Genomic DNA, 23,901 nt, shown 5'->3' with positions numbered 1-23,901 from the left:
TTCTCCACTTGAAGAAGCTGCTCTCTGAGTTTCTGTCCAAGGTGCTGAAATGTGCTGCTCCGGGGGACGGGGTCACGTGACTGCGCTTCCTCCCTCTGTGAGAAAAGGATGCTGTGTGCGCGCGCGCTAGCTCGCTTGTGTGAGCGTGTGTAGGCTAACGCACGGGGACACCTCAGTCCTCATCATGAGCGGGTCGGGCTCACGAGGAAGGCTTTTCTAAAAACACGGCGTCCGTCGGAGGGTTGTGCTGTACTCGTGTGCTCGCAGCGTGGACTTGGTGCAGTTGAATGCGTAACTTTGACTCTACGTTCAACCCTTTCTCTTCAGTTTTTTCTTTCTTTTTTTCTTTCTTTCTTTCACCGTTGCAACTGTGGACGGGCACACGGGAGTGGGCTGCTGCCCACCAAGTCTGACTGTGTTTCGGAGGTGCTGCTGAGGAGAAGAACATGTAAGAGCCCGCAGGCATCCCCTCTCGGATTTCACAGCCCAAAAAATGCAGAAAGGGATGAGACTCAATGATGGCCACATCACCTATCTGGCGCTTTTGGCGAAGAAGGACGGGACGAGGCGAGGTTGCCTGAGTAAGAAAAGCTCAGACAACACAAAATGGCATTCAAAGTGGTTCGCTTTGTTGCAGAATATGCTGTTTTATTTCGAGAACGACTCGAGCTCACGCCCCTCCGGACTGTACCTGTTGGAGGGATGTGTTTGTGACAGGGCACCGTCACCGAAACCGTCTCTGTCAGCGAAGGAATGCTTAGAGAAGCAGGTAAGATATCGACCGCACGGGGGAAGCTCCCATAAGTCTGACTGACTGACAGTGTCCGTGTAATCTGTCTCACACTCATTAATGCTGCTAGTTGTGTTTCCTCTAACTTGCTTTTATCGACGTGCCTCTCGGTACAGGTATTCTGTAAAGCCTACGCAGCAAAATCTCAAACGACACAGTTGCTTTTTTTCATCCCAAAATCTATTTATCACGCAAACAATGTCCCAGAGATGTTCACTTGACGCTCGGTGTTACGTAATGGCGTCATTCTAACTGATTGATTGTTTCGATTCTGCACTAAAATAGGCTCACAGCTTGCCTCACAGGTAACTCACCAAACATACAAAAAAACAGTGGTTTAAAGTTGACAAGAAAAAATGCAATTCTCTGCGAAAGTTTACAAACAGGAGACAGCCCCTTCCTTTCTTTTCATCCCAATATGTGTTGCAGCACATTTATTTTTATATAAGAGACTGTATTTTTAGACATCTCACATGTTCTGCTCATACAGGATGTAGGGGAGTAAACTTAAAACAGCATCCAAAGTTTGCAGGTTGCCATCTTGCGGAGGAGAGCTGCCCCTTCTCTGTCGTTTTGACGTATTGATTTAATTCCTTGTCTTGATATTAATAGCATCCTACCTTGGCAACTGCGTCTCCCCGGTTCATAGCGGCTTGGTTCATTTGATAGCTTTCTCATTATCGTGGGGTTGTTAACGACAGCCATGAATGAAGCCCAAACGATGTCCTAGGCATGCTTTTGTTTCTCAGTACATCCCCCATTTGTTTTAATTCCTCTGGCATTTGGTGCCATGGATTAACATGTGTGAGGGCTATACAATTTTCACAGTTTTTTTTATGCCAGTGAGACAGGGTCAGAAATAATCTGAGGGAAAGCATGGTTGCCTCCAGCAAAACAGTTTGAGAAGGGTTAGGAAGGCTGCTGCTGCTCGAAGGAAAAAGGCATAAAAGCATTAAAGAGGCAGAGAAGTGGTCAAGCTGCTGTGAGCTATGACTGCAGTCACCTTCTGAAATCCGCTCTGCCAGCTGCAGTCCCTTCTGCTTTCCCTGCAGCAGAGCCCATAAACAATTCAAGTCAAAAGTCAGAGTGATGGGTCATTTAATCTCTTCAATCCTAGTCTTTGAGGCAAAGGTTGTCGCTGTTTTCCACCAATGTTATTAACACGTTACATTTGTCCTTTCAAGTGTATGTGCATGAAAGTTTTAACTAGAATGTAAGAACTTTTGGCTTGTTTAACCACGATTGTAAGAAAACTGATACAACAAATGCTGGGCAACTTATATTTTGCAAACTAGCACACAACATGTTAGTTTTTTACCATGTTTTTCAGATGCAACAAAGGACCCTGGCTAAACTGGATCTGTGGATGTTGGGCTTTATGATCATAGACACTTAAACCCTAGGCTTAAATTATAGATTTGAAAAGACAAGCTAATATGGGTACCCACATTATTATAGATTTACAGGTGTTTAGAGCACATTTTTGTGATAACTCCAGTGCAAGATTAGGTACAGTATTAGATAACTAGAACATAGTTCTAGAAATATTATGTATACTACAATTAATATGCATATTTTGCTTTAGTTTTGGATAATATAATATAAGCCTAGTTCTTATATAGTATTATTAGCTAAAATATCTTTCCTAAAAAATGATATATGCGTGTATTTTGATGCTATACTGTCTGTCGTAACTCTTGTTTAACAGGCTGTTCTCATTCAGTCTTTGTAAGCATACCTACGAAAGTAATGCACTAAAACCCACTTAATCATGAGCAACATATTCTCATGAAGAGGTACATGTGATTTTCTGCAAAAACGTTTGCACTGCGATTGATATGATATCCCACAAATTCTGACATGTCATGAGTGCTGTTGTTAACAAGTTGTTGAGGTGGGTCAAAAATTGAGGACTTTCACCCAGGAGACTGTTGTTCCTGCCCCTGTGAAACCGAAAGCCAATGTTGTTAGTTAAGTTATGAATGTAAGTGAAGTTCATTATGGAACTATGTCGCTTAGTTAGATTTGGAACAAGCAGCAACCTTTGGACCTGAGTGAAAACTTTTACCTAGTAGTTTTTTTGCGTTAACCTAACAAAGTAGTTCCATTTCACAATGTTAACCATATGTTTTTAACGTGCGACCGTTTTACAATATAACATAGAACAGACATTTCATTAGATATCATGGAAATCATAAATACATTTGTAAAGGTATTATACACACTATTGCATGAGAATACATTGCTTTTAAAACAAAATAACTCAGCTTAAACAGCTTAAATCCTACGATAGGTTGATTGGTTAGGATCCCAATCCTGAGTTGTAATATTTATTTTATAGTAAAAGTAACTATAAATGACTGTAAAAAAAAATATAGGATGGAGATAGGGTAAATTTATTAGCGTACAGTGTACGTCTGTTTCATTTGCTCTACCTGGTGTCGCTGTTCATGGAACTGAACTTTGCTTTCACATCATGTACTTCAAACACTTGCCCTCTGCTCTTTGTTGGCAGAGATGTCAGGGTTAGTATCAGTGTCACCAAGAGGACACCATGCAGATGTGCCAGCAACATTTAGATGAATCAGAACAAGTCAATTCATGTTTACTTCACCCTAGACAATACTTTCCTGTAACTGAGTCAGATTTAGGTTTTGGGGGTTACAGTACCCAATAGATAGAAAAAAACAAGCTAGTGGTCATGTGAACTTTGACTGTCAAAAGTGAATTTTTTGCTACGCAGTTCTAGTTGTGTAAAACTAGCCAAACCTTGACCAAAGGTAGCAGATCTACTACGTACTTTATCGTTTACGTTTGAGAACTTGTTGCTCACTCTTATCAAAAATATTAAACCTATTAACCTCTGCTTGCCGTCCAGCCCATTTCCTTAAAAACGTGTCAGGACAAGAGCTCTATTCCTGGGATGAAACATGGACTGAGTGACATCTATGATGACAGCTGTTCATGCAGGCTGCTCCAGTGAATTTATTTCAACAGTGAATTAAATGAATTTGAAAGCCTTCAATTAGCATAACACAGTCTTCAGTTCAGCACGTGTCCCTTTACATAATATGTGTCAGGCATAAATTCTCTCAGTTTTGTATTATTTGTGTGGGGGTGTGAAATTTCTATGCACACATATATAAAATTTGGGTGTGTCTTTGCACAAAAGATGCTTTTCATGTGCAAGATAGTGTGTAGTATACATGTGTGTATGTGTCCACATCTGTACATGTTGCTGGACTCTGTGTGTGTCTTGAGGTCTATATTTGTCTCACTGTGTCCTTCTGCATATGCCGATGTGGATCTATAAAAGGTAAAATGAGGACAGAAAGAGTAATCAATGCTCCAGGTGTCTGAGGGCATACAGATTTCCTTTTCACTTTCCCCACTCTTCAAAAACAAAGACTGACACTTGAGTCAATGAGCAGACTGCAGAGGTCATGTGAGGCAATAATGCCACTGTAGATTTGTGACATTAAACCTGTTACATATGCAGATTACATCAGATTTCTGTTGAGTGTGTCAGTGGTGTGTGTGTGTGTGTGTGTATGTGTGTCAGAGCTGCAGGAGGAATGGCCGGGCGAGTGCTGGATCTTATCTGTGTGTGACAGGGAGAGGGACAATGCAGCGAATAGATGCCAAGCCAACTGCCACCTTGCAGGGCTACAGCGCTTTTTATAGCCCTCACTTCTCAAGAAGGCAAAAGATCTTTCTCTCCCTCCTCTCCGTCTGTCTCTCCGTTCTCATTGTATTCTTTGGAGTGTTCTACTTTTTAAATGTTCTTATTCCCCATTTAGAAGGCGAGCTACGTTTAAGCCCACAGTTACTATGGCAACCCCTATTTGCATCTGAAAAAGTGCATTTGAAGGGGCCAACGAAATGTGCAACAACATGCCTCGGCAATGTGCTTCACTCAGCAAGTGCAGCAAATATGGGCATATGAGAAATGTGAGGTGGTGAGGGGGAGCGGAGGGGGGCCAAGTGGATATGCTTGATAAGTTGTTATTTTTGCCATGTTATTTGTTGCACTTATGTAAACAATTTAACAAAAAAAAAAAAAAAAAAAGACCCTGATTCAACAATAGTCTACCACCAGTCTCCATATTTTACAACTTGGCTACTGTTTTTAGGTATTCAATGAATATTTCTTTTAAATCTACAGTCCATGAGTTTATTGTATAATCTTGAAGTGTTATACAATAAACAGTTTATATGTTAACAGCATGACTGTGACCAGTGTAAAGTAATCACAGTGAACAAAGGACAATGAAAGAGAAAGTGGCTCAATGACTTCTATAGACTGAATGAATGTGTCCATGAATCAATACTGGTCTATTTTGTCTCTGGCACCATAGATGATCAATCTTCCAAATCTATTTCCAATTGTTTTAAAATGTGTTGATTATCTGTTAATGCATATTTCTATTGAATCTTTTAAATTTTCCAGGACACTTTCAGTACAATGCAGGTGTTTTACATTATACAATAGAGAAAGATTACAATGATGTACTTGACCCATAAGTTAGGTTTTGTCGATATTGACTTTGCTTCCCCATTTAGTTAGGTTGACCAAACCATTTATTTTTCTCTTTTTTAATGTGTATGTATATTTTTTCTATTCTTCTGACCTTACATGTAGAAAAGTACTGAAGTGGTGCAGCTGGATTTGCACATTCAAAGCTGGAGTGCAGGACTTTTACATATCAACAGTGCTCAAAGTGGCCTGGTGCTCACCAGTATGCAGTATACCTTAGGTATACCAAAGTTGTGGTGTCTGTGGCGTCATTCCTACAGTGGTGCAAAGATACAGCTTAATTGAACTCAGAACATGTAGTTTATTAACCCCACAACAATTTAGTTTGTTGAACAGTACACAAAGTGCTGTCAACCAACTCACTCACTTGCTCTCTCACTCACAGTTCTTAGCATAGCTGCTTATTCTGGTTGGTGACATGGTATTTCAATCCATCTGTATTACCCAATACCTTGACAGGAAGGAGGGAGAGGAGAGAACATAACAAAGGAGCAGTGGCTAAGACGTCACAAGCATGTCAATAGTGTTTGTATAACTAACTCGATAATTAGTCTCGCTACCAAAGAAGTTAGACAGAAGTCCTGTGCTCCAATGGTGAACAAATATAGAAATGACCATAAGGATGTTATTAAACCCAATAAAGAAAAATAATCTCTAAAATCATTCACAAAGGAAAGAAATGTGCAGTAGGTTATCCAAACAGACACTTCATTCACACTTCATTTTTAGGTCTTTAGCCTACGTCTCTGATGGACTGTTACTGTAAATACATTTTTTAGAGGGGTTGTGCTGTGAAAGAGGCACTGTCAACATTAAACACAGATATAGAACGTATATATTGTATTATATTAAATGTGTTATACAGCTGAACACTAAACAGAAGTAAGGTGTGCTCTGTAGCAAACATGTCATCTGTTCAAAATCATGTTTATTAGAAATTCTGATATAATGTGTCAAATAGCTTTTTTAGTTTGTTAAACTCGGCCAAGGTCCATGACCCCAAATACAGCATTAGGGTCGCTGTATATGTATAATTGCAAAAGTTAAAAAACAAAAACAAAACAGGATCTGTATTTTTTTTAGAGATAAATTGATCTGAATTTTAGTAATCAGATGCATCCATTATCATAATCATTACATAAGTAAATGTGTTTAATCTTTTCTTGCTTCCAGGTGAAATTTAATACCTTTTGTTCATAGATATTAAATTATGATTTGCTACAGGCTACATTGTCTCACTTACCTCGAGATAATGTCTCTGTGGCAAAAAAATGTGACGTGGAGCTAAATATAGCTACCTAAAAGGCTTGACACACCAGCTCACAGGAAGCAGGAGATGGGAAGCACATTATTGACAAAGGCCCATTCTGCTGCTCATCAGGAAATATGGAACATTACTCCCCTTCACAAATGATTTGCTCTTGGCATTTGGGAGGGATAAAAAAATCCAATATATTGGATTTGTGGGGGTCTATTTACAATGCATCAGTGTTATATAATTTGATGCCTTTCTACCACAAATAGGCTGTCTGTACTATTATTGCAATGACCACCACTTTGTTGATTTGAGGACTTGATCTGATAAGCCTATTAGAAAACAATTCCACATTTGCCATAATTGCCGTAACGGAACCTTTAAGGCCGTAGGGTCACAGGAGATAATTGGCGAGGGAGTAAAAGCGGTTGAGGACGCAGAGGTGTTTGTGTCACTAAAATGCAGCCAAATCACTGAGACAAAGCAAAACAAAATGTTGCGTCATTCGAGAGGCTTCCACCAATTCAGAGGTGAGTTGCCAGGTTACAGGCAGAATGCACAGAGGCTTTATAATGAATCTCTCAAGACTCAGGATCTCTCTGCTTCTCATTCACACACAAGGGCATGCATGTGTGCATACATTGGACTCCAATTTCAACAAAACGTAGGTTTAACCAAGAGCCGATCAGTGATGACGACCATGTAAGGTTTTCCCGCTTGATAGGTTTTTTTCTGCAAATCATCAAGGCAACACTGTGCATCTTCCTAAATCACTAAATCCCTTTAATATATTCTGATTATGTCATTAAATGCTATAATAAAGCATAATATATAATATATAGCAAATATTTAACTGTTTCTATCATGTCCATTTCCAGTACTACTTTACCATCACGTTCAATCATGACAACCAGAAGGCTTTGGAGCTGCGCACCGAGGACGTCAAGGATTGTGATGAGTGGGTGGCTGCCATCACACAGGCCAGGTACCTCTCACACATGACCTCTCACCGCCATACACACATTCAGCTAAGGATGAAGACTTTGTTGAGAATGTTTGAGTGTGTGCGTTCTAGTGAGGACCCTAACAAGTCTGTGTGTGTGTACCCTGTGATGCTGGAACATACAAACTGTATCAACTAGTAGGTTAGCATGCAATTCTTCAATTTATTGAAAGGCATTAAAATCACCCAAACTGTTGATACAGTGTTTCCTCTTTGACAGGATCAAAATGGTCGATCTTACAGCTGGATATTTTAGAGTCCACTAACTGAAATTGAATTGGATTTTTTTTTCTGCTACAGCACGCATATCTGCTTTGTAAATCACTTGTCCGGTCTTCTCCTTTGAGAAAAAAAATCAATTGTGAAATGTGTATTTTACTCTGTATATATTTTTTTGATTTTATGATTGTTCCACCTAGTTTTTTTATTAGTTTAATAGAAGATCAGGCGCTTACAATAACACTGACAATAAAGTTTATTGTCCCCAACAACCTCTGTAATCCCATTTAGCCACTTGTTAACAACCACTATATTTTACACATAGAAGCTTAAAAATGCACAATAGGGAATTTAATGACATATTTTATGTCATAGAACAAAACCTAAAACTCTCTCAGGCTAACACGGAGGTGCTGATGCATGCTTTTATCTCCTCTAGACTATTGTAATGCCCTGCTCTCTGGTCTTCCCAAAAAGACCATCTATAACTTACAATTACTCCAAAACTCAGCTGTACGTGTGCTGAAGAGGACCAGCGGGCGGGAGCACATTACACAGGTTTTAGAATCGCTGCATTGGCTCCCCGTGTGTTTTAGGATCGATTTTAAGGTGCTTTTATTAGTTTTTAAGTGTCTTAACGGTCTTGGGCCATCTTATTTATCTGACCTGCTTTTACCATATCAACCCTCACGGATTCTGAGGTCCTCTGGCACCGGCCTTTTGATTGTTCCAAGGGTTCGGACCAAAACCCACGGGGAGGCTGCATTCAGCCATTATGGTGCGAAGCTTTGGAACAGCCTGCCAGAGGGCATCAGGACCGCAGAGACTGTTGATGTTTTTAAAAGGAGGCTCAAGACTCACCTTTTTAGATTGGCTTTTAACTGACTTTGTTTACCCAGTCTTTTCATTCATTCATTCATTCATTCATTCATTCATTCATTCATTCATTCATTCATTTATTTATTTATTTATCTATCTTTATTTTATTTTGTCTTAGCTGAGTCTAAATTTTATTTAAAATTTTATTTTCTACTTTTTTATTTAGTTATTTATTCATTTATTCTTAGCTGAGTCTTTATTTATTTATTTATTTATCTACCTTTTAGCGTTTTAGCTCCAGTGCTTCCTCATGGGGGCCTCCACACTGGGAGGTGTGTCTGGTCTGCCGGCTGGGGGGTCGTCCTGGAGGCCCCTCGGGCTGGGTGGACTGGGGAGGCTCTGCCCTGTGTGCGGAGTCCCCCCTGGTCGGCCCAGGTCGGGGGCTCTGCACCATGTGAGGAGTCTACCCCGGTCTATCTGGGTTGGGGGTCTCTGTGGTGGCGGCGCTCTCTGCGGCCGTGGGCTGAGATCTCTCTCCGTGTGGATGAGCCACCCATAGGTGGTTTTCCTCTCATGGATCCTCAGTGCCCTGCCATGTTAATTCAGTGATAGTTTGTGCGTGTGCGTGTGCGTGTGTGTATATATGTGTGCATGTGAGTGAGTGTGGGTGTGCGGTGGATGCGTGGGTCTGCGTGTGTGTATGTGTGTTTCGGGGGGTTAAGTGTTGCATCTATGTTTTTATATTCTGTACAGCACTTTGTAAAAAAAAAATCAATCAAATCGAAATTACTTTATTCATCCCCGAGGGGAAATTCAGTTGCATTTATTGTATGAAAAGTGCTTTATAAATAAAGTTTGATTTGATTTGATTTGATTAATGAAAGACCTTCATTCTGGGATCTAACCAAAATCACATTCAAAGCACCTGTTGACTTCGAGACAAGGGAACCAGAAGTTCAAAAATGCTGACTCATTTCTGTGTATTAGGACTCATTCCTGCAGCACAGTATTTCACTCTGTGTGGGACATTGCAATCCCTGGAACCCTGCTGCTAGTGTGGCTCAAAAAAACATTTGTGGTTGCTTCAAAAGTCTCATTAAGCTCACTAGGATGCTTAAATGACTGTAACAGAATGTAAACAACAGCAATATTAATTTGATAATACTGTATCTCTGATATATTCTGCCTTCTCATTGTTATTCAAGTCCTGGTAGGATCGGAGAATAGTTACAGATGTTTGTGAAATCATAGATACACAACATTGACTTTCCCATTATTCTTCTCTACTGTAGAATTATGAGCAAAATGCCCCTTTAAGATTCAGAGACAAAAGAGGGTCATGAAAGCCAAGCAATACAATCACTCTAAATGTCAGCAGTGTGCATTTGTATGGCTAAAGGTCAATTGATCGGACTTATTGAAGATTACATTGATTCGTGCTCAGTCCAGGCAACAGCACTTAATGTACAGGAGTAAGTTGGCCTGTAAGCATGTAATACACAGCAGGGCAACAAAGATCTGTATTTACATATCATTATATTCTATTTCTGATGTCTTTATTATTATTATTATTATTATTATTATTATTACTTGTTTATTTCAGCACATTTCCACTTTAATCACATCCACTCCACCCTTCCTTTTCCTGTCTTTTTAGTTGGTGGACGGGCAATATTTAGTGGGAGATAGCAGGTCAACAGAAGATTCCACATGGAAGTGGTGTACATTATCTGAAAGCTAGGAACTTGAAGATTAATTAAGACTCAGTGTTCAGTTTTCCCAGTAATAAATCTGTAATAAAAAATACTTAATGAATCTATGATTCAATTAATAAAAATTGTGAAAGTGTATTAAGGCTTACAGCACTATGATGGGAGTATATAAAGGTTCATTCCAATTCTCAATTATGTCTAATACCATTTGTTGTTTACAAAAATGGTCAAAAATCCCTCCAAAATACCACATTAAAACACCAACTTGGTGGTGAGCAATTTTGTTCTTTTTATTGGCAATATAGCTAGGAAAGCCATACATCCTCTGAATGCTCAAGGTCTCTAGTTTGGGGGCGTAAAGTGTCATGAGGCTGTGATTGTCCTAGAGGTCACAACAGCTCATTTTATACAGTGAGGCCATGTTTCAGAAAATGCTCTCACTGCAATGAAATGGCTGCTATGGGGACTGACATCATCCACAGGAGTCTTGCCTTTCCAGTGATACCCAGTTTATGCAATTCCAAGACTGTTTAGGGTCTCCAGTATGCAGAAATATTCAAAAGAAATAGGCCAAAATAACATGTGTACAGCATGAGAAAAACTGAATGGTTCTTGCCCAAAACTGCATGGGATATGTCTAAAGTACATGTCTGTAAAGGGTGAGATGTGTGGGTACACATAGAACCATTTTTCATTTAGATATCTTGAGTTCAGAGGTCAAGGGACCGCTTTGAAAATGACCATGTCAGTTTTCCCTTGGTAAAATGTAGTCTAACTTTAAGCGTTTTTTGGCCAAACCACCAATGGATTCCTGGCCAATGGCCAAAATGGCCTTCCAATGGCCTTTTAGTTTCATATGATATCAGTATCTTCACTGTGGCTATAAAAATGAGCCTGCTGCAGCCTATAAAAGACAGAAAGTCAGCAGAGAACACCAACGTCCTCAAGGAGTTGAAGAGGTTAACAAGCTGTTTTGCAATGCGGAATCAAATTAAACTAAAACCCTTTGTTGAACTGGGTAATACTCTGAATTATTGCTCATGCAGAAGCAGGCTTTACACATGGTTGGCTAAGCCCGTAAGTATTTGAAGAACTGTTGCATAAGTGGCAGCGTTTGCTCGGCGCGGACGTAAGGTCTGTGGTTCAAACATATGCTGATGAGAGGTCTGCTTTTGCTTTGATAAGTCTATGGAGAGCCCATGAAACATGCGTTAATGAGGTCCTTACGACGTCTGTGTGTGCGTCTGTATAGTTACAGGAACCTGGCTACAGAGCATGAGACCCTCATGCAGAAGTATCTACATCTACTCCAGATAGTGGAGACGGAGAAAACGGTTGCCAAGCAACTTCGACAACAGATAGAGGATGGGGAAATCGAGATAGAGCGGCTAAAATCTGAGGTAACTTGTCTTGTAATTTCATGCTTGTAATACTTGTGATTGTGTGTTTTGTGTTACTGTATGGCACACAGTGGAGACAGAGAGAGAAAAGATGGGAGTGAAAGCAGTCAGGCACAGAGTATAAAGACAGAAAGGGCAATGGACAAAGGTCACGACCCAGATTCCAAACCACAGTGTTATGAGTTCATGGCGAGTGTCGCTGCTTACATCGCCCCCGGGATGTCCTTGTTAGAGATTCTGCAATACTGTTGAGTGTTTTGTCTCCTAATTATTCAGTCTAAACTAGATCAAATGCATCTCTCTTTAAAGTGCTAATGGCTAGCTCCAATTGAATTGAATTTTTTCAATATGCATGAATCAGCTTCTATTGTACCTGATACTGCAGTCTGCACTACAAAATGATAATCAACTGTCTCACTTTTCATGGTTAAAACGTGTAGTAGTAATGGATTTTAGGGTTTTATTAAAAGCTGTTTTTCTCTGATCTATCCCTATTCATGCACTGTATCAGTCTAATGGAAGTAAATTAAACAGGGTGGAATAAAATAGGATAGATTTTATGATGTAGCTGGTACACTTTCTTCATACATGGATTCTTTGAAACTAGCTAATGGACAGTAACAAAGTTGAACAAAAACAAGAAAAAACAACAGTGAATAAAACATTCACATCATAATAAAAACACAGAGTACAGTGAGAAAAAAATTACGTGACCAAGATCACGAGTTGGATTAAAGCTGCATAGAGTCCTTGCCCACTCAGTCAATGCAATGTTTGATTTGTGTTGGATTGTAGATCGCTGGACTGCTCAAAGACAATGAAAAGATCCAGTCAAATCCAGAGATACCTCCCAGTGATGATGACACAGAGATCAAGAAGATCAAAAAGGTGAGATCTGACTGCTTTGTTGCTGCAGAGTTTTAAAGGCGAACGCCCGACTCATTCTTCTATATTTATCAAGAGGAAAAAGTCATGCAAAGAAGAAGACCAAGTGGTAAGAAGGGAGGGGAAGTTTGATTTGTCCCTGCAGCGATATGTATGGTTTCTGAAACAGGTTTTTAAACACTACATCATCTCTGGGCACCTGCAGGTTTTATTTTTAACCTTCATTTATTCAGGGAAGCTCACACTCGCATTCACAGCGGGGAGCTCCTCATCCACTACCACCGGCTCGTTCTGTCTTCAGCTTAAATGAAGCACCTGCTTGCTCCTTAATAAAGCTGGAGAGTTTGGAAAGTTTTGGAAAACTACTTTAAAGCTGTGAAAGCTGAAGCTACAGACAACTATCACCCGTTCCTGCAGTTCCCCACAACTTCTCTGTTTGGGGGTTATTGGCTGAATATAAAAAGCAGGGACCTGTCTCCACGTCCTCCCTATGTACAAAAATTAAGCCAGAATAGTCGAGGTCCCGTCTATACATCAGTCCGGCCAATTGCTAGTCAGTCGCAGCTGTCATTCATGATGTTAAGCCCTTGTTTGCATTAAAATCAAACTTACCCAAAAAATAACACTTGAACATACATTAAAATGTGTTATGTGCGGGATTGTTAATTGTATTTATTAATCCCTGCACTTTTTGTTTGTTAAAAATAAGGATCTACTGTCTACTTTGTAATCATCATGAACATGCGTCTGAAAATCCAAATAAAAATATTTGAAATTAAATACATTAAAATGATAACAACTACTTAAAATTACAGAAAAAAAATCTGTGGATAAATGTATTTGATGTGTACTTTTATTTTTTTGTTTGATCCATGTCCCATCCGCTAACATGGACAGGGCAGGATTTAGGGAGGCAATCAAGATTTGAAAGATTTGCTTTGGGGAACTTTCATGTCATCCATCTTTAACAGAGAGGCAAAGTCCCTCCTCTTCCTGTGGACTACATGGAACATTATTTCCGAAAAAAATATGTATTGTAGTCAATGGCGAGAAACAAATCATTTTTTGATTGATGATGTTTTTCAATTTAAATGATAATATTGTTGTCAAGAAAGTTGTAGTTTGTGATAGGTGTGTTTAATTTTAGTTTAGTGTGAAACCGATCAGCGATCTCTTGCCCCGCACAATATCGTTCATTGATTGCTAACTTGGCAACTCGGTGATGTTCCACACACAAATGTAATGTTATCATACCCGATATGTTGTATCCAGCAACTGCTGATCTTCCTATCAGCAAGCAAGTTATGAACAAGCAAAAGTCGTTCTTTTGCTTCCAAATTTTTGCACACACATATCTGTAAAAATAAAGGTAGCTTAACTTTTGTGTGCTAACCTTTCATCTCAGGTCCAAAGTTTCCTGCGAGGTTGGATTTGCCGCAGGAAGTGGAAAACCATCATCCAGGACTACATTCGTTCACCGCATGCTGAAAGCATGAGGAAGAGGAACCAGGTGGTGTTTAGTATGCTCGAGGCTGAGGCCGAATACGTCCAGCAACTTCACATCCTGGTCAACAACTTCCTGCGGCCCCTCCGCATGGCCGCCAGCTCCAAGAAGCCGCCCATCACTCACGATGATGTCAGCAGCATCTTCCTTAACAGGTGGCTGGTGGTGAGACTGGTTGTGTTAGTGGTGTGACTCGGCACAGTGGGAGCTGTTGTGAACAAGAGAGGGAGAAACAATAGCTCATGACCACCATTTTGCTTATCTGTTTTGTCAGTGAGACCATCATGTTCCTCCATCAGATCTTCTACCAGGGCCTGAAGGCACGGATAGCCAGCTGGCCAACACTGGTGCTAGGTAAGAGACACAGAGATGGCCCTTCAGTCACCCCCACATTTCAACATGAAGCATGTTTTTGTTGTAATTTCTTAAAGAATCAGTTCACCAAAATCAAAAATGAAAAAAAAAGATATTGCAGATTTTTTGATATATCTCTTTCACGAGTCACGCTGTTAACAACATAAATCAGAATTTGCACTTATGGGATTGTTCGAACTGCGATTTAAAGATGGCAAGGATCAGGCTGAATTCATATCGGTACAAAAACATTTCCACTTTGTGGATTTAGGTTTTTGAAGAAGCTCTAGCTCATTGGCTGTTTTTCTACTTGTATTTACAGCTGACCTGTTTGACATCTTGCTGCCCATGCTGAACATCTACCAGGAGTTTGTGAGGAACCACCAGTACAGCCTGCAGATCCTGGCCCACTGCAAACAGAACCGAGACTTCGATAAGCTGCTGAAGCAGTACGAAGCCAAGCCCGACTGCGAGGAGAGGACACTGGAAACCTTCCTAACTTACCCCATGTTTCAGGTAAGAGTCCATAATCAGTGTGGAGAACATCAGAATTTTTACACAACTCACATGCAGATTCATCATGTATTCTGTGGCACTTGTTAAGCCTGGAAAATACATTTCAGTGTATACATATAAACCTTACTTCCATTTGAAAAAAAAAAAATCTAATTGAATTAACTAACCTTGGTTTGCCATTTGGTAAACAGCAAGTGTCATGTTAATAATGTAAACTATTCAGTGCCAATGCAAGACCCTTGGCTTTTCACAGCCAAGGGCTGTGGTTTCTGTCTTGACTTTGGTTTCTGTCACAGCTAAACCATGTGTAGTGTTTTCAAATATCAAAATCACATAGTGTTGTCTTGCATATCACTTATTAGTTAAACCTTTTTTGTAGCGCTTGGTGTACACTGAATTCATGCAAACAGTGCAAACAGTGTAACCTGAGTAACCAGTTGATTTGTACTGACTTATGTGTACCGATGAGTCTTGTTTAAAAAACTTGACATCACGATATAAAATTACCTTCGTGACCTCAAGGATAATCACAGCCTCATGAAACTTTACAACCATAAAGTAGAGACCTAGGGCACCAGAGGAAGTATAGCTTCCCTTGGTATATTGACAATAATATGTGGGGGATATGTACATTTTAACACTAAAAGATTCAATAAGTAGTTCTTTCTATCTCAGATCCCTCGTTACATCCTGACGCTGCACGAGTTGCTGGCTCACACACCCCATGAGCATGTGGAGAGAAACAGTTTGGACTACGCCAAGTCAAAACTGGAAGAACTTTCCAGGTAGCTCTACTATCAGTCAATCAATCAACATTTGAAAACATATATTGTACATTGTACTACAGTATATGTTACAATTCAAAGAAACTCAGTGTGAATGAATGAATACAGAGATGTCTATCAGATTCATACAGTGATTTTGTGAAGGATACCTCAACAAACTGCCAAGTAACTAAATTAATTCTGTCCTTCAGAATCATGCATGACGAGGTGAGTGAGACAGAGAACATCAGGAAGAACCTCGCGATTGAGCGGATGATTGTGGAGGGTTGTGAAGTGTTACTGGACACCAGTCAGACATTTGTTAGGCAAGGTAAGTAAGGCACTGGGAGTCATTCTGACAGTCTTTGTGGTAACTGTTGCATCAGCGAGTGTATAGAATGAATTAAAGTCAAAACACAAACTTATACTGTTATATGAAACTGAAGAACGATAAACATGTCCACCAGTCATGGACTCCATTCTACACTGCAACAACTGCAATATACCCTATTGTCAGTTGTCATGCTGATAAAAGTAGAAATGCATTTCTGGTAAATGTGAATTTTTCAACATACATAAAACAGCATCCTTACACATCTCTGTTTCAGCCTTTTTTTGTTGGGATGCATCACATGTACTCTCACCCAGATGTTTAACACCTTCCTCCATCTCTGCAGACATGTGAACAAAATCATTGATTACTGACGCAGAAACACAAACCTTTAATATATTATAATATATTTGTATTATATATTTCACTGTAACTGGAAAATACAAACAACAGAAGTCTCAATGTTTACACACACAAACTTTACTCTTGAAATTCACATATACAGTAGAAGAAAACATTTTGTGCATTTGTCTTTAAACTTTCAACATCGTATTATATTGTTGGAGGAAAAACTGGTTAAGGTTAAGCACCAATTACAAGACCAAGGTCAAATTTAAATCAATGTGTTTTCTGTGTGTGTGTGTGTGTGTGTGTGTGTGTGTGTGTGTGTGTGTGTGTGTGTGTATGATGCTGACACTCCACAGGTTCCCTTATCCAGGTGCCGATGAGTGAGAAAGGGAAGATCACGAGAGGCCGACTGGGCTCTTTGTCTCTGAAGAAAGAAGGCGAGAGACAGTGTTTCCTCTTCTCCAAACATCTCATCATCTGCACCCGTGGCTCCGGGGGCAAACTTCACATCACTAAGGTACACAAAGATTGTGAGCAAGAGCTTGATACTAAAAAATTGTGTTATAAAGTATCAACCCTTTGCATTTGCATTTCATCTTTGTGTTAAATGTTAAACATCTAATTACAATACATTCCACAACTCAGTCGCTCTGTGAACATTGGGCATTCGTTACGTCTTCAGTGTAGCCGCAACAGAAGAGTAAGTGTAGAATAGGTCGGGCAAAGTTTGTTATTGATTGTTTGGTGAGAAATATGCCCACTCATAAAAAAAAAAAATCTGCTAACAATAATTAAACTCTCAGGTGGATAATAGTCATAGGGTCCCACTTCTGGTTCACCTTTTTGATAAAACATTTTTTTAATGAAAATATTTTGTGTTTTTTTTACGGATGGATTTAATATTTTATTTTGAGTTTGAAAACCCCATATAAATTATCAATTAGATGAAGTTAAAATAGGAATGTGAAAATGTTCTTGCGTAGGGCCCAGTGATCTGTTGTTCTTTATGAATCCAGACTTCATATATTAATAAAGGCATTGCCTCTTTGCTTGAATTGAAAATTGAATCAGATTGTGACCTTAAAATCGAACGTCAAATTGAACCGTGGATTTGGAGAATAATGACTCCCCTAGTCACATCTAATCAAATCAAAACATTGACCCAGAGGTTTAATAGCCCCGGTGGATACATTTACAAAGTCTGTTCAGTTGCATTTGTAAAGATTTCTTGAAACTATACAGAAGATTCCACTGTCTTATTATCTGGTAACAAACTGTATTTGTCCTTGTGGCCTTTCAACCCCATCACAGAATGGAGTAGTCTCGCTCATAGACTGCACGCTGATGGAAGAAACAGAGGGCACAGACGATGAGTGTAAGTTGCTATGTGTATATTTAATGTATTAAAATGTATATTTACAATGTGTAGGTAGGCAGTTTTGGACTTAGCATCACCTTCTCTGAATAACTGCAAACAAAAGACAAAAAATGAACAGTTACAATAAGTCAGTACAATAAAACTGTATATGATTCTGATGTATTAAGTAGTTTCTATTATCCCTTTGGATGCAAAGACTGACTGTTCTCTATAATTATCCTGTTTACATGCCTATCCAGAAAGCCTTTTTTTTCTATAAAGATAATATTTTTCGACTTACCACCAACAAATTTAATGAAAAACATCATAACATTCATAAATGTTTACTGGTTGAAATACTTTTGGTTGTATTTGATTTCATCAAGGAACCAACAATGGATCATTATGAATGATAGTGTTGTGAACTTTGACCAAGTGTGCATTTTTATCTAATTTTGTCATTTATGTGTTCTTGTTAGTTCCTGTTTCCTTGCCAGTGCTTACTCTCAGTATATTTTATTGTTGAATCTGTGCCTTGCAGCCAAAGGGGAGCGGAGTGGCCAGGACACAGAGCACCTGGACTTTAAAGTGATGGTAGAGCCCAAAGATGTTCAGCCCTACACCGTCATCCTGGTGGCTTCATCCCGGCAGGAGAAGTCAGCATGGACGAGTGACATCAGCCAAGTACGCTTCTTCACCTATGTGATTTAAGACTTGATGTGTTCCATCTACTTATCTACAGTAGATGGAAGAGAAGCTTTGTCCTGCTGTGGACGGGGCCAGCAGCTAAATTTATTTTAGCCACCAAAAAAAAAACGCCTGCCTTAAAAAAAATCAGTATAAGTTTAAGTATATTAACTGAAGCTGTAATCTCTGTCGATGTTCCCTTCAAAGCCACCAGACTACTTTGAAGGAATACCTCACAGAACACAGGCGTTGCTGGTCTACTGCTGCCTTGATTGACTAGTTTGTTTGTGTTATTGTGTGATTTGGTTAATCGGATCTGACCTTTAAAAAAAAAAAGAAAAACTCATGCTGTAACACGGACAAATTAACTGATTGAGGGAGCAGTAGACCAGCAACTCCTGTGTTCTGTAAAATGACTGCTTTTGCGAATGGAGTCTGGTGGATTCTGTTCCTGCTGCATTAACTTAAACATACAACTCTATTGTAAAAAATCTGAACTCAAGAAGCATCATTAGATAAGGAAGAGTTAACATTTTAATAAGAAAAATAATTTTTTTTAGCTAAAACTGTATGCAGAAAACATCTCAACTTCCTCCATAGAAATAGACAGGACAGAACTCAATCATTATAGAGATTAGAACAAAACAGCTGTTAGGGGTAGGAACTTGTATCATCCACAGGTTTGTGAACTCATTACCCTTTCCTTTGTCTGCTTGCCTTACAGTGCATTGACAACATTCGCTGCAATGGTCTGATGATGAATGCCTTCGAGGAAAACAGTAAAGTCTCTGTGCCACAGATGATTAAGTGAGAGTCTGACACCTGGCAGAAATACACATACATTATACATGCACAAACAGTATTACATAAATACATGACAAGTGCATGAATATATGTGCACAAATTCACAAACATTTTTATTTCTATGCTTGTGAGGACCCTTAATGACACAAAATATTCATCATGCAGTAGACTTAGCAATCACAACTATATGCCTCACCCAACCAAAAAACTAATCTGACCTTTAACCCTTAAAGAGATATCTAAGTAAGTGAAAACCAGACAACATGTTTTTAATTTACAAGAACAAACACACACTTACATTAGTGATGTACCTTTAGCTTTTGATTGCAATGTGTGCATTTCTTGTTGGAATGTCAATCAAGCAACCACAAAGACTTTTACAAAGACTTTTTCAAAAACACAATTACAAAGAGAAAAACTTGGATAGAACCAGACACACAAAATCTGCCCATGTATGGTTTGTATGTATACATAGCTGAAGGATTCAGTGGGCTCTTTCAGGCCTGGAGTTCCCTGGATCATTTACATCCTGCAGAGGCCATATTGGTGGACTCACCAGAGTCTGTGTCAGTTTTTAGTAAGACTGGAGTTACAACTAGTCAAAATTATTCTATTCAGTCAAAGAGTTTTACACGTTTTTTTCCAGTGGGGAAACTACCCGACCCATTGCAATGTTAATGCTCTACCCACTGACCTGCACGTGATCAGAAAAGTGTACTAACTGGAGGTGGTCTGTGTAAGTACTTGGAGCTAAATCCCTGAGTCACATTCCTAACATCAGTTAAATCTCGTTACAGGTCGGACACCAGCTTGTATTGTGACGATGTCGACATCCGCTTCAGCAAGATGATGAACTCCTGCAAGGTGCTGCAGATTCGCTATGCCAGTGTGGAGCGTTTGTTGGAGAGGCTGACCGACTTGCGCTTCCTTTCCATCGACTTCCTGAACACATTCCTCCACTCCTACCGCGTCTTCACCAGCGCTGACGTAGTGCTGGACAAGCTCATCACCATCTACAAGAAGCCCATCAGTGCCATCCCTGCACGGTGAGTGATCCCCTGAGTGAGGTGATTCCAGGAGGTTTAATTAGAGATTTTATGAGCTCAGTGAAGTCATCTAAACTAACCCATTAGTTGCAGGCCAATAGAGAAAGTTTAAAGATGGCATCTTATTTTTGTCTTGCTCTACTACTGCAATTTTGTACAGATAGTCCCCAAAGGATTTATCTGAGATCCCCTGGCTTTTCATTTAGCACCATCATCAGGTCAGAGTTTCAACAAAGAGTTCTGCAAAACTGCCAACTAACCTAAGCTGAACTAAGATGGTGAACATGGTAAAATGATATCTGCTAAACATAACACATTGTCACTGTAACCATGTTTGCATATGAATGTTAGTTCAAAGCACCACTGCTTGTGCCTAAGTATAGCATCACAGGGCAGTCAGCATGGCTGTGACACAGGACGACTAGCTGAGCTCCAAGGTCAAATGAAATGCCATCAAACTTAACTTGCATCCGTCTAAAAACTGCATAATTATTTCATGTGTAGTCTGATTTGATTCATTGGATGTAGGCGGAGAATTTTCCCCCTATAGCAGAATGATAATGGGTGCAGCCAAACCATTCTCCAGCACTCTGTGTAGATAGGTCTGGCTATGCAAGACTATTTGAAAGCTTGGAAGGCAGATTTATTTGTATAGCAACTTTCAACCAGCCTGCATTATTTTTAATGGACAGCAGGGGGCGACACCACTGATTGCAAAAATAAATCAGATTGTATAAGTCTATAAGAAAACTACCCTACTTCTCACATAATTTATTACACCAGTAAACATTTTCATGATGACTTTATGGTTTCAATGGATTATTTCAAATCTTCCTCAATACAGCACAATATTGTCCCACTTAGAGTAAAATAGATTATAAAGCAGGGTATGCTTTTCGGCTTGACTATCTTGTGATTGATAGTGATGACTACAATGCTCTGAGGCGTTTTGTCTTAGAACTTCTGTGTGTGTTTTGTATTCAAAAAAAGTTAATTGTAACACATCAGTTAGCTTAGCGTCCTCTTCAGTACCTCCACCCTCTCGTCTCCAAAAAACAAAAAAAACAAGATGGTGACGGCCAAAATGTCAACAAGCCCACGGGTGACATCATCCTGACTATGTCCACTTATTTTATACAATCTTTGGGTGTTCATCTGAAGACTTGTAATGCATAACAACCTGCAAATCACAGGAAAAAAGTCTCAATAGGCAAAAACAGCAAATCTGAAGTGGCCCACCTCCAGCTTTGATTTAATTTGTGATTAGGTTACTTCCTGTAGCTCCACTTCATGAAGTGTTCCTTTAAACAGGAGAGCTAAAATGGTTTGTTAAGTTATACTCTTCTAGGCATGGCAATGTGAGGCCAATCCATGTAGCTTGTAACTGAAGAAAAAGAAACAAAGTTTGAAATTTTCACACATTTTTCCTGAAGATGTAGCAACAGTGCTGTAATGGTGCAGCGAAAACGTGGGACTTCCCAGGAGTCTGGTTTTGTCTTTGCTCTCACGTAGGCTGTCTGTTAGCAGCCCGTCATGCTATCATACCCTGTCCAGGTGAGAAGGGACGAGGTGAGAGGCAGCAAGAGGTCACACCAACATGTCCACTCCTCTGTCTTCTGTCCACCATCACAGTTAATTGGGTCCTGCGTCCGCCCACCTCTCCATGGCCCCTCCTCTTCTTCCTCATTCTTCTCTTTTACCCTTTTCCATTCTCTCACTTTTATTTTTCTTTCCACGAGTCTGACCATTCCTCTCGCCGCTGCGCTGTCACCATGGCAACCCTTCACTCTGCTGCAGGACCCCACCCTCTCCCTCTCTCCTCGTCTTCTCCCCCCCTCCCTTTCTCTCTCCCTTTCTCCCATCATCTGCAGCGGCTCTATGGTATTAAATATTGATGGTGGTGTTTTGCACCCAGACCCTGTTCTACTCTCCTCCTTCCTTCTTTTTCTCTTACTCCTCTCTTTTCTCCTGCTTAATTATCTCCTCTCATTTTTTCCTCTTTCCTGCTTTACTTGTGTCCTCTCTTGACTCTCCACTCTGCTTTTTGTGCTTCTTTTTTACATTTTCTCTCCCTCTTTCCTCTTTGCCATTCTCATCTCTTTTCTTTTACTGTTTTGCAAATTTAGGCAAGGAGACACAACATGGCTGCAGCTAACGCCATACAGGGCTGGAGGCTTCCCATTCGCCCACTCCCAGCCAGGAGCCTTCGCTGTGGTGGAATCCATATCCACTATCTTGCTCCTCTCGCCCCCTCCCTCTCAGTCTCACTGTTTTTGCCCCTGCTTTTTTTTTTGCACTGCACCTCTGTCTTTTTCTCCCACTTCACTCTCTCTCTCTCTCTCTCTCTCTCTCTCTCTCTGGCTCCCCCTTTCTCTCCGTTTCTCTCTCTCCCCATGTCTCTGTGGGCCTCCCCTGGGCTGGTTGCTGTTGGCAGCACCCGTGCCTCCCACACTGTCACTTGACATGCTATTTATAGGCCTTCAGAGGGGGTGGCTCTCAGTGCAAGGAGGATGCTGTCTTAAACAATGTAGCTTAAATAAAAGAGGCAGGAGCTCCTGAAGAGCCCTGTGGTTAATGTGTTCCCTCTCTGCTTCTGTGTACCAACACCAAGAACACCATGCAGCCCCATTATCACCATTTCCCCCCTTTCCGCTCTCTCCTATCCAGGTCACTGGGAATAATTACACGAAATCCCCAAAGTGTTGTTTTTAGCACTGAAAGATGCTCTTCTTAATGTTCTGTCTTTTCTCCTCTCTTTCATTCTCTCCTGCAGTTCTTTAGAGCTTTTCTTTGCCAGCAGCCAGAACAGCAAACTCCTCTATGGTGAGCCACCCACGTCGCCGCGTGCCAGCCGCAAGTTCTCCTCCCCTCCTCCTCTCTCAATCACCAAGACATCCTCACCCAACCGCCGCCGCAAGCTTTCGCTCAACATCCCCATCATCACAGGGGGCAAAGCCCTGGACCTGGCTGCGCTCAGCTGTTCTCCAAATGGCTATGCAAGCATGCACTCCACCATGTCACCCTTCAGTAAGACCACCCTCGACATCAACAAGCTTTATGTGTCTAGCACCATGGCCAGCAAAATCCCAGATGAGGGAGAGACCAAAGCCGAAGGCAAGGCCGAGGAGTCTGTCCTCAACAAGCAAGGTCAGAATCACTGTCCAAGGGATTTGACTCTGTTTTAATGAGGTTCATGTGGAGTGTGCTAGTATTTTTTACAAGCCCACTGTATCCTCCAGTCATACTTAAGCAAATTTGACTGTTTTTCCATTAAGGTTAAAGTGATACTGATATTTATTTTGCATATGAGGTCTAAAGTAAAAAATAATCATCTTCTTTTACTAGAATCCTTTGAGATTGGACAGAAAAAGAACAGCAGTAGTAGTCCAATTTTATATGTTTTAATATCAATGCAATAAAATTAAACTGACCATGATTATTGCCCATAAAGATGTAAAAATGTGTTCTTCCTTCAGAATTGTATAGGCCTTATATTTGTTTAAACCTTTTGCTGTCTTCTTCACCCCAATAATCTCAACATTCCCAACTACGCTCAAGCCAAGCACAGAA

The 23,901-nt window shown here is 40.2% G+C and overlaps 1 protein-coding gene across 1 annotated transcript in view; it reads left to right on the top strand.

Moving 5' to 3' along the window:
- The first annotated feature begins 134 nt into the window (after nucleotides 1-134).
- Nucleotides 135-23,901, top strand: part of LOC131989522 (ras-specific guanine nucleotide-releasing factor 1-like) — a 31,145-nt gene continuing 7,378 nt past the window's right edge. Inside the window, exons 1-15 of the mRNA XM_059354767.1 lie at nucleotides 135-769; nucleotides 7,461-7,567; nucleotides 11,588-11,735; nucleotides 12,531-12,623; nucleotides 14,026-14,279; nucleotides 14,399-14,478; nucleotides 14,801-14,994; nucleotides 15,670-15,779; nucleotides 15,971-16,089; nucleotides 16,794-16,954; nucleotides 17,749-17,812; nucleotides 18,336-18,478; nucleotides 19,206-19,288; nucleotides 20,083-20,331; nucleotides 23,105-23,478. Of these exons, the coding sequence (XP_059210750.1) occupies nucleotides 494-769; nucleotides 7,461-7,567; nucleotides 11,588-11,735; nucleotides 12,531-12,623; nucleotides 14,026-14,279; nucleotides 14,399-14,478; nucleotides 14,801-14,994; nucleotides 15,670-15,779; nucleotides 15,971-16,089; nucleotides 16,794-16,954; nucleotides 17,749-17,812; nucleotides 18,336-18,478; nucleotides 19,206-19,288; nucleotides 20,083-20,331; nucleotides 23,105-23,478 (2,455 nt within the window). The 5' untranslated portion in view covers nucleotides 135-493. The remainder of the gene's footprint in view (nucleotides 770-7,460; nucleotides 7,568-11,587; nucleotides 11,736-12,530; nucleotides 12,624-14,025; nucleotides 14,280-14,398; nucleotides 14,479-14,800; nucleotides 14,995-15,669; nucleotides 15,780-15,970; nucleotides 16,090-16,793; nucleotides 16,955-17,748; nucleotides 17,813-18,335; nucleotides 18,479-19,205; nucleotides 19,289-20,082; nucleotides 20,332-23,104; nucleotides 23,479-23,901) is intronic.

The sequence above is a fragment of the Centropristis striata genome, chromosome 2 (genome assembly GCF_030273125.1).
Source record: "Centropristis striata isolate RG_2023a ecotype Rhode Island chromosome 2, C.striata_1.0, whole genome shotgun sequence".
In the NCBI taxonomy this organism is placed as follows: domain Eukaryota; kingdom Metazoa; phylum Chordata; class Actinopteri; order Perciformes; family Serranidae; genus Centropristis; species Centropristis striata.
This window is presented reverse-complemented; position numbering and strand designations above follow the sequence as displayed.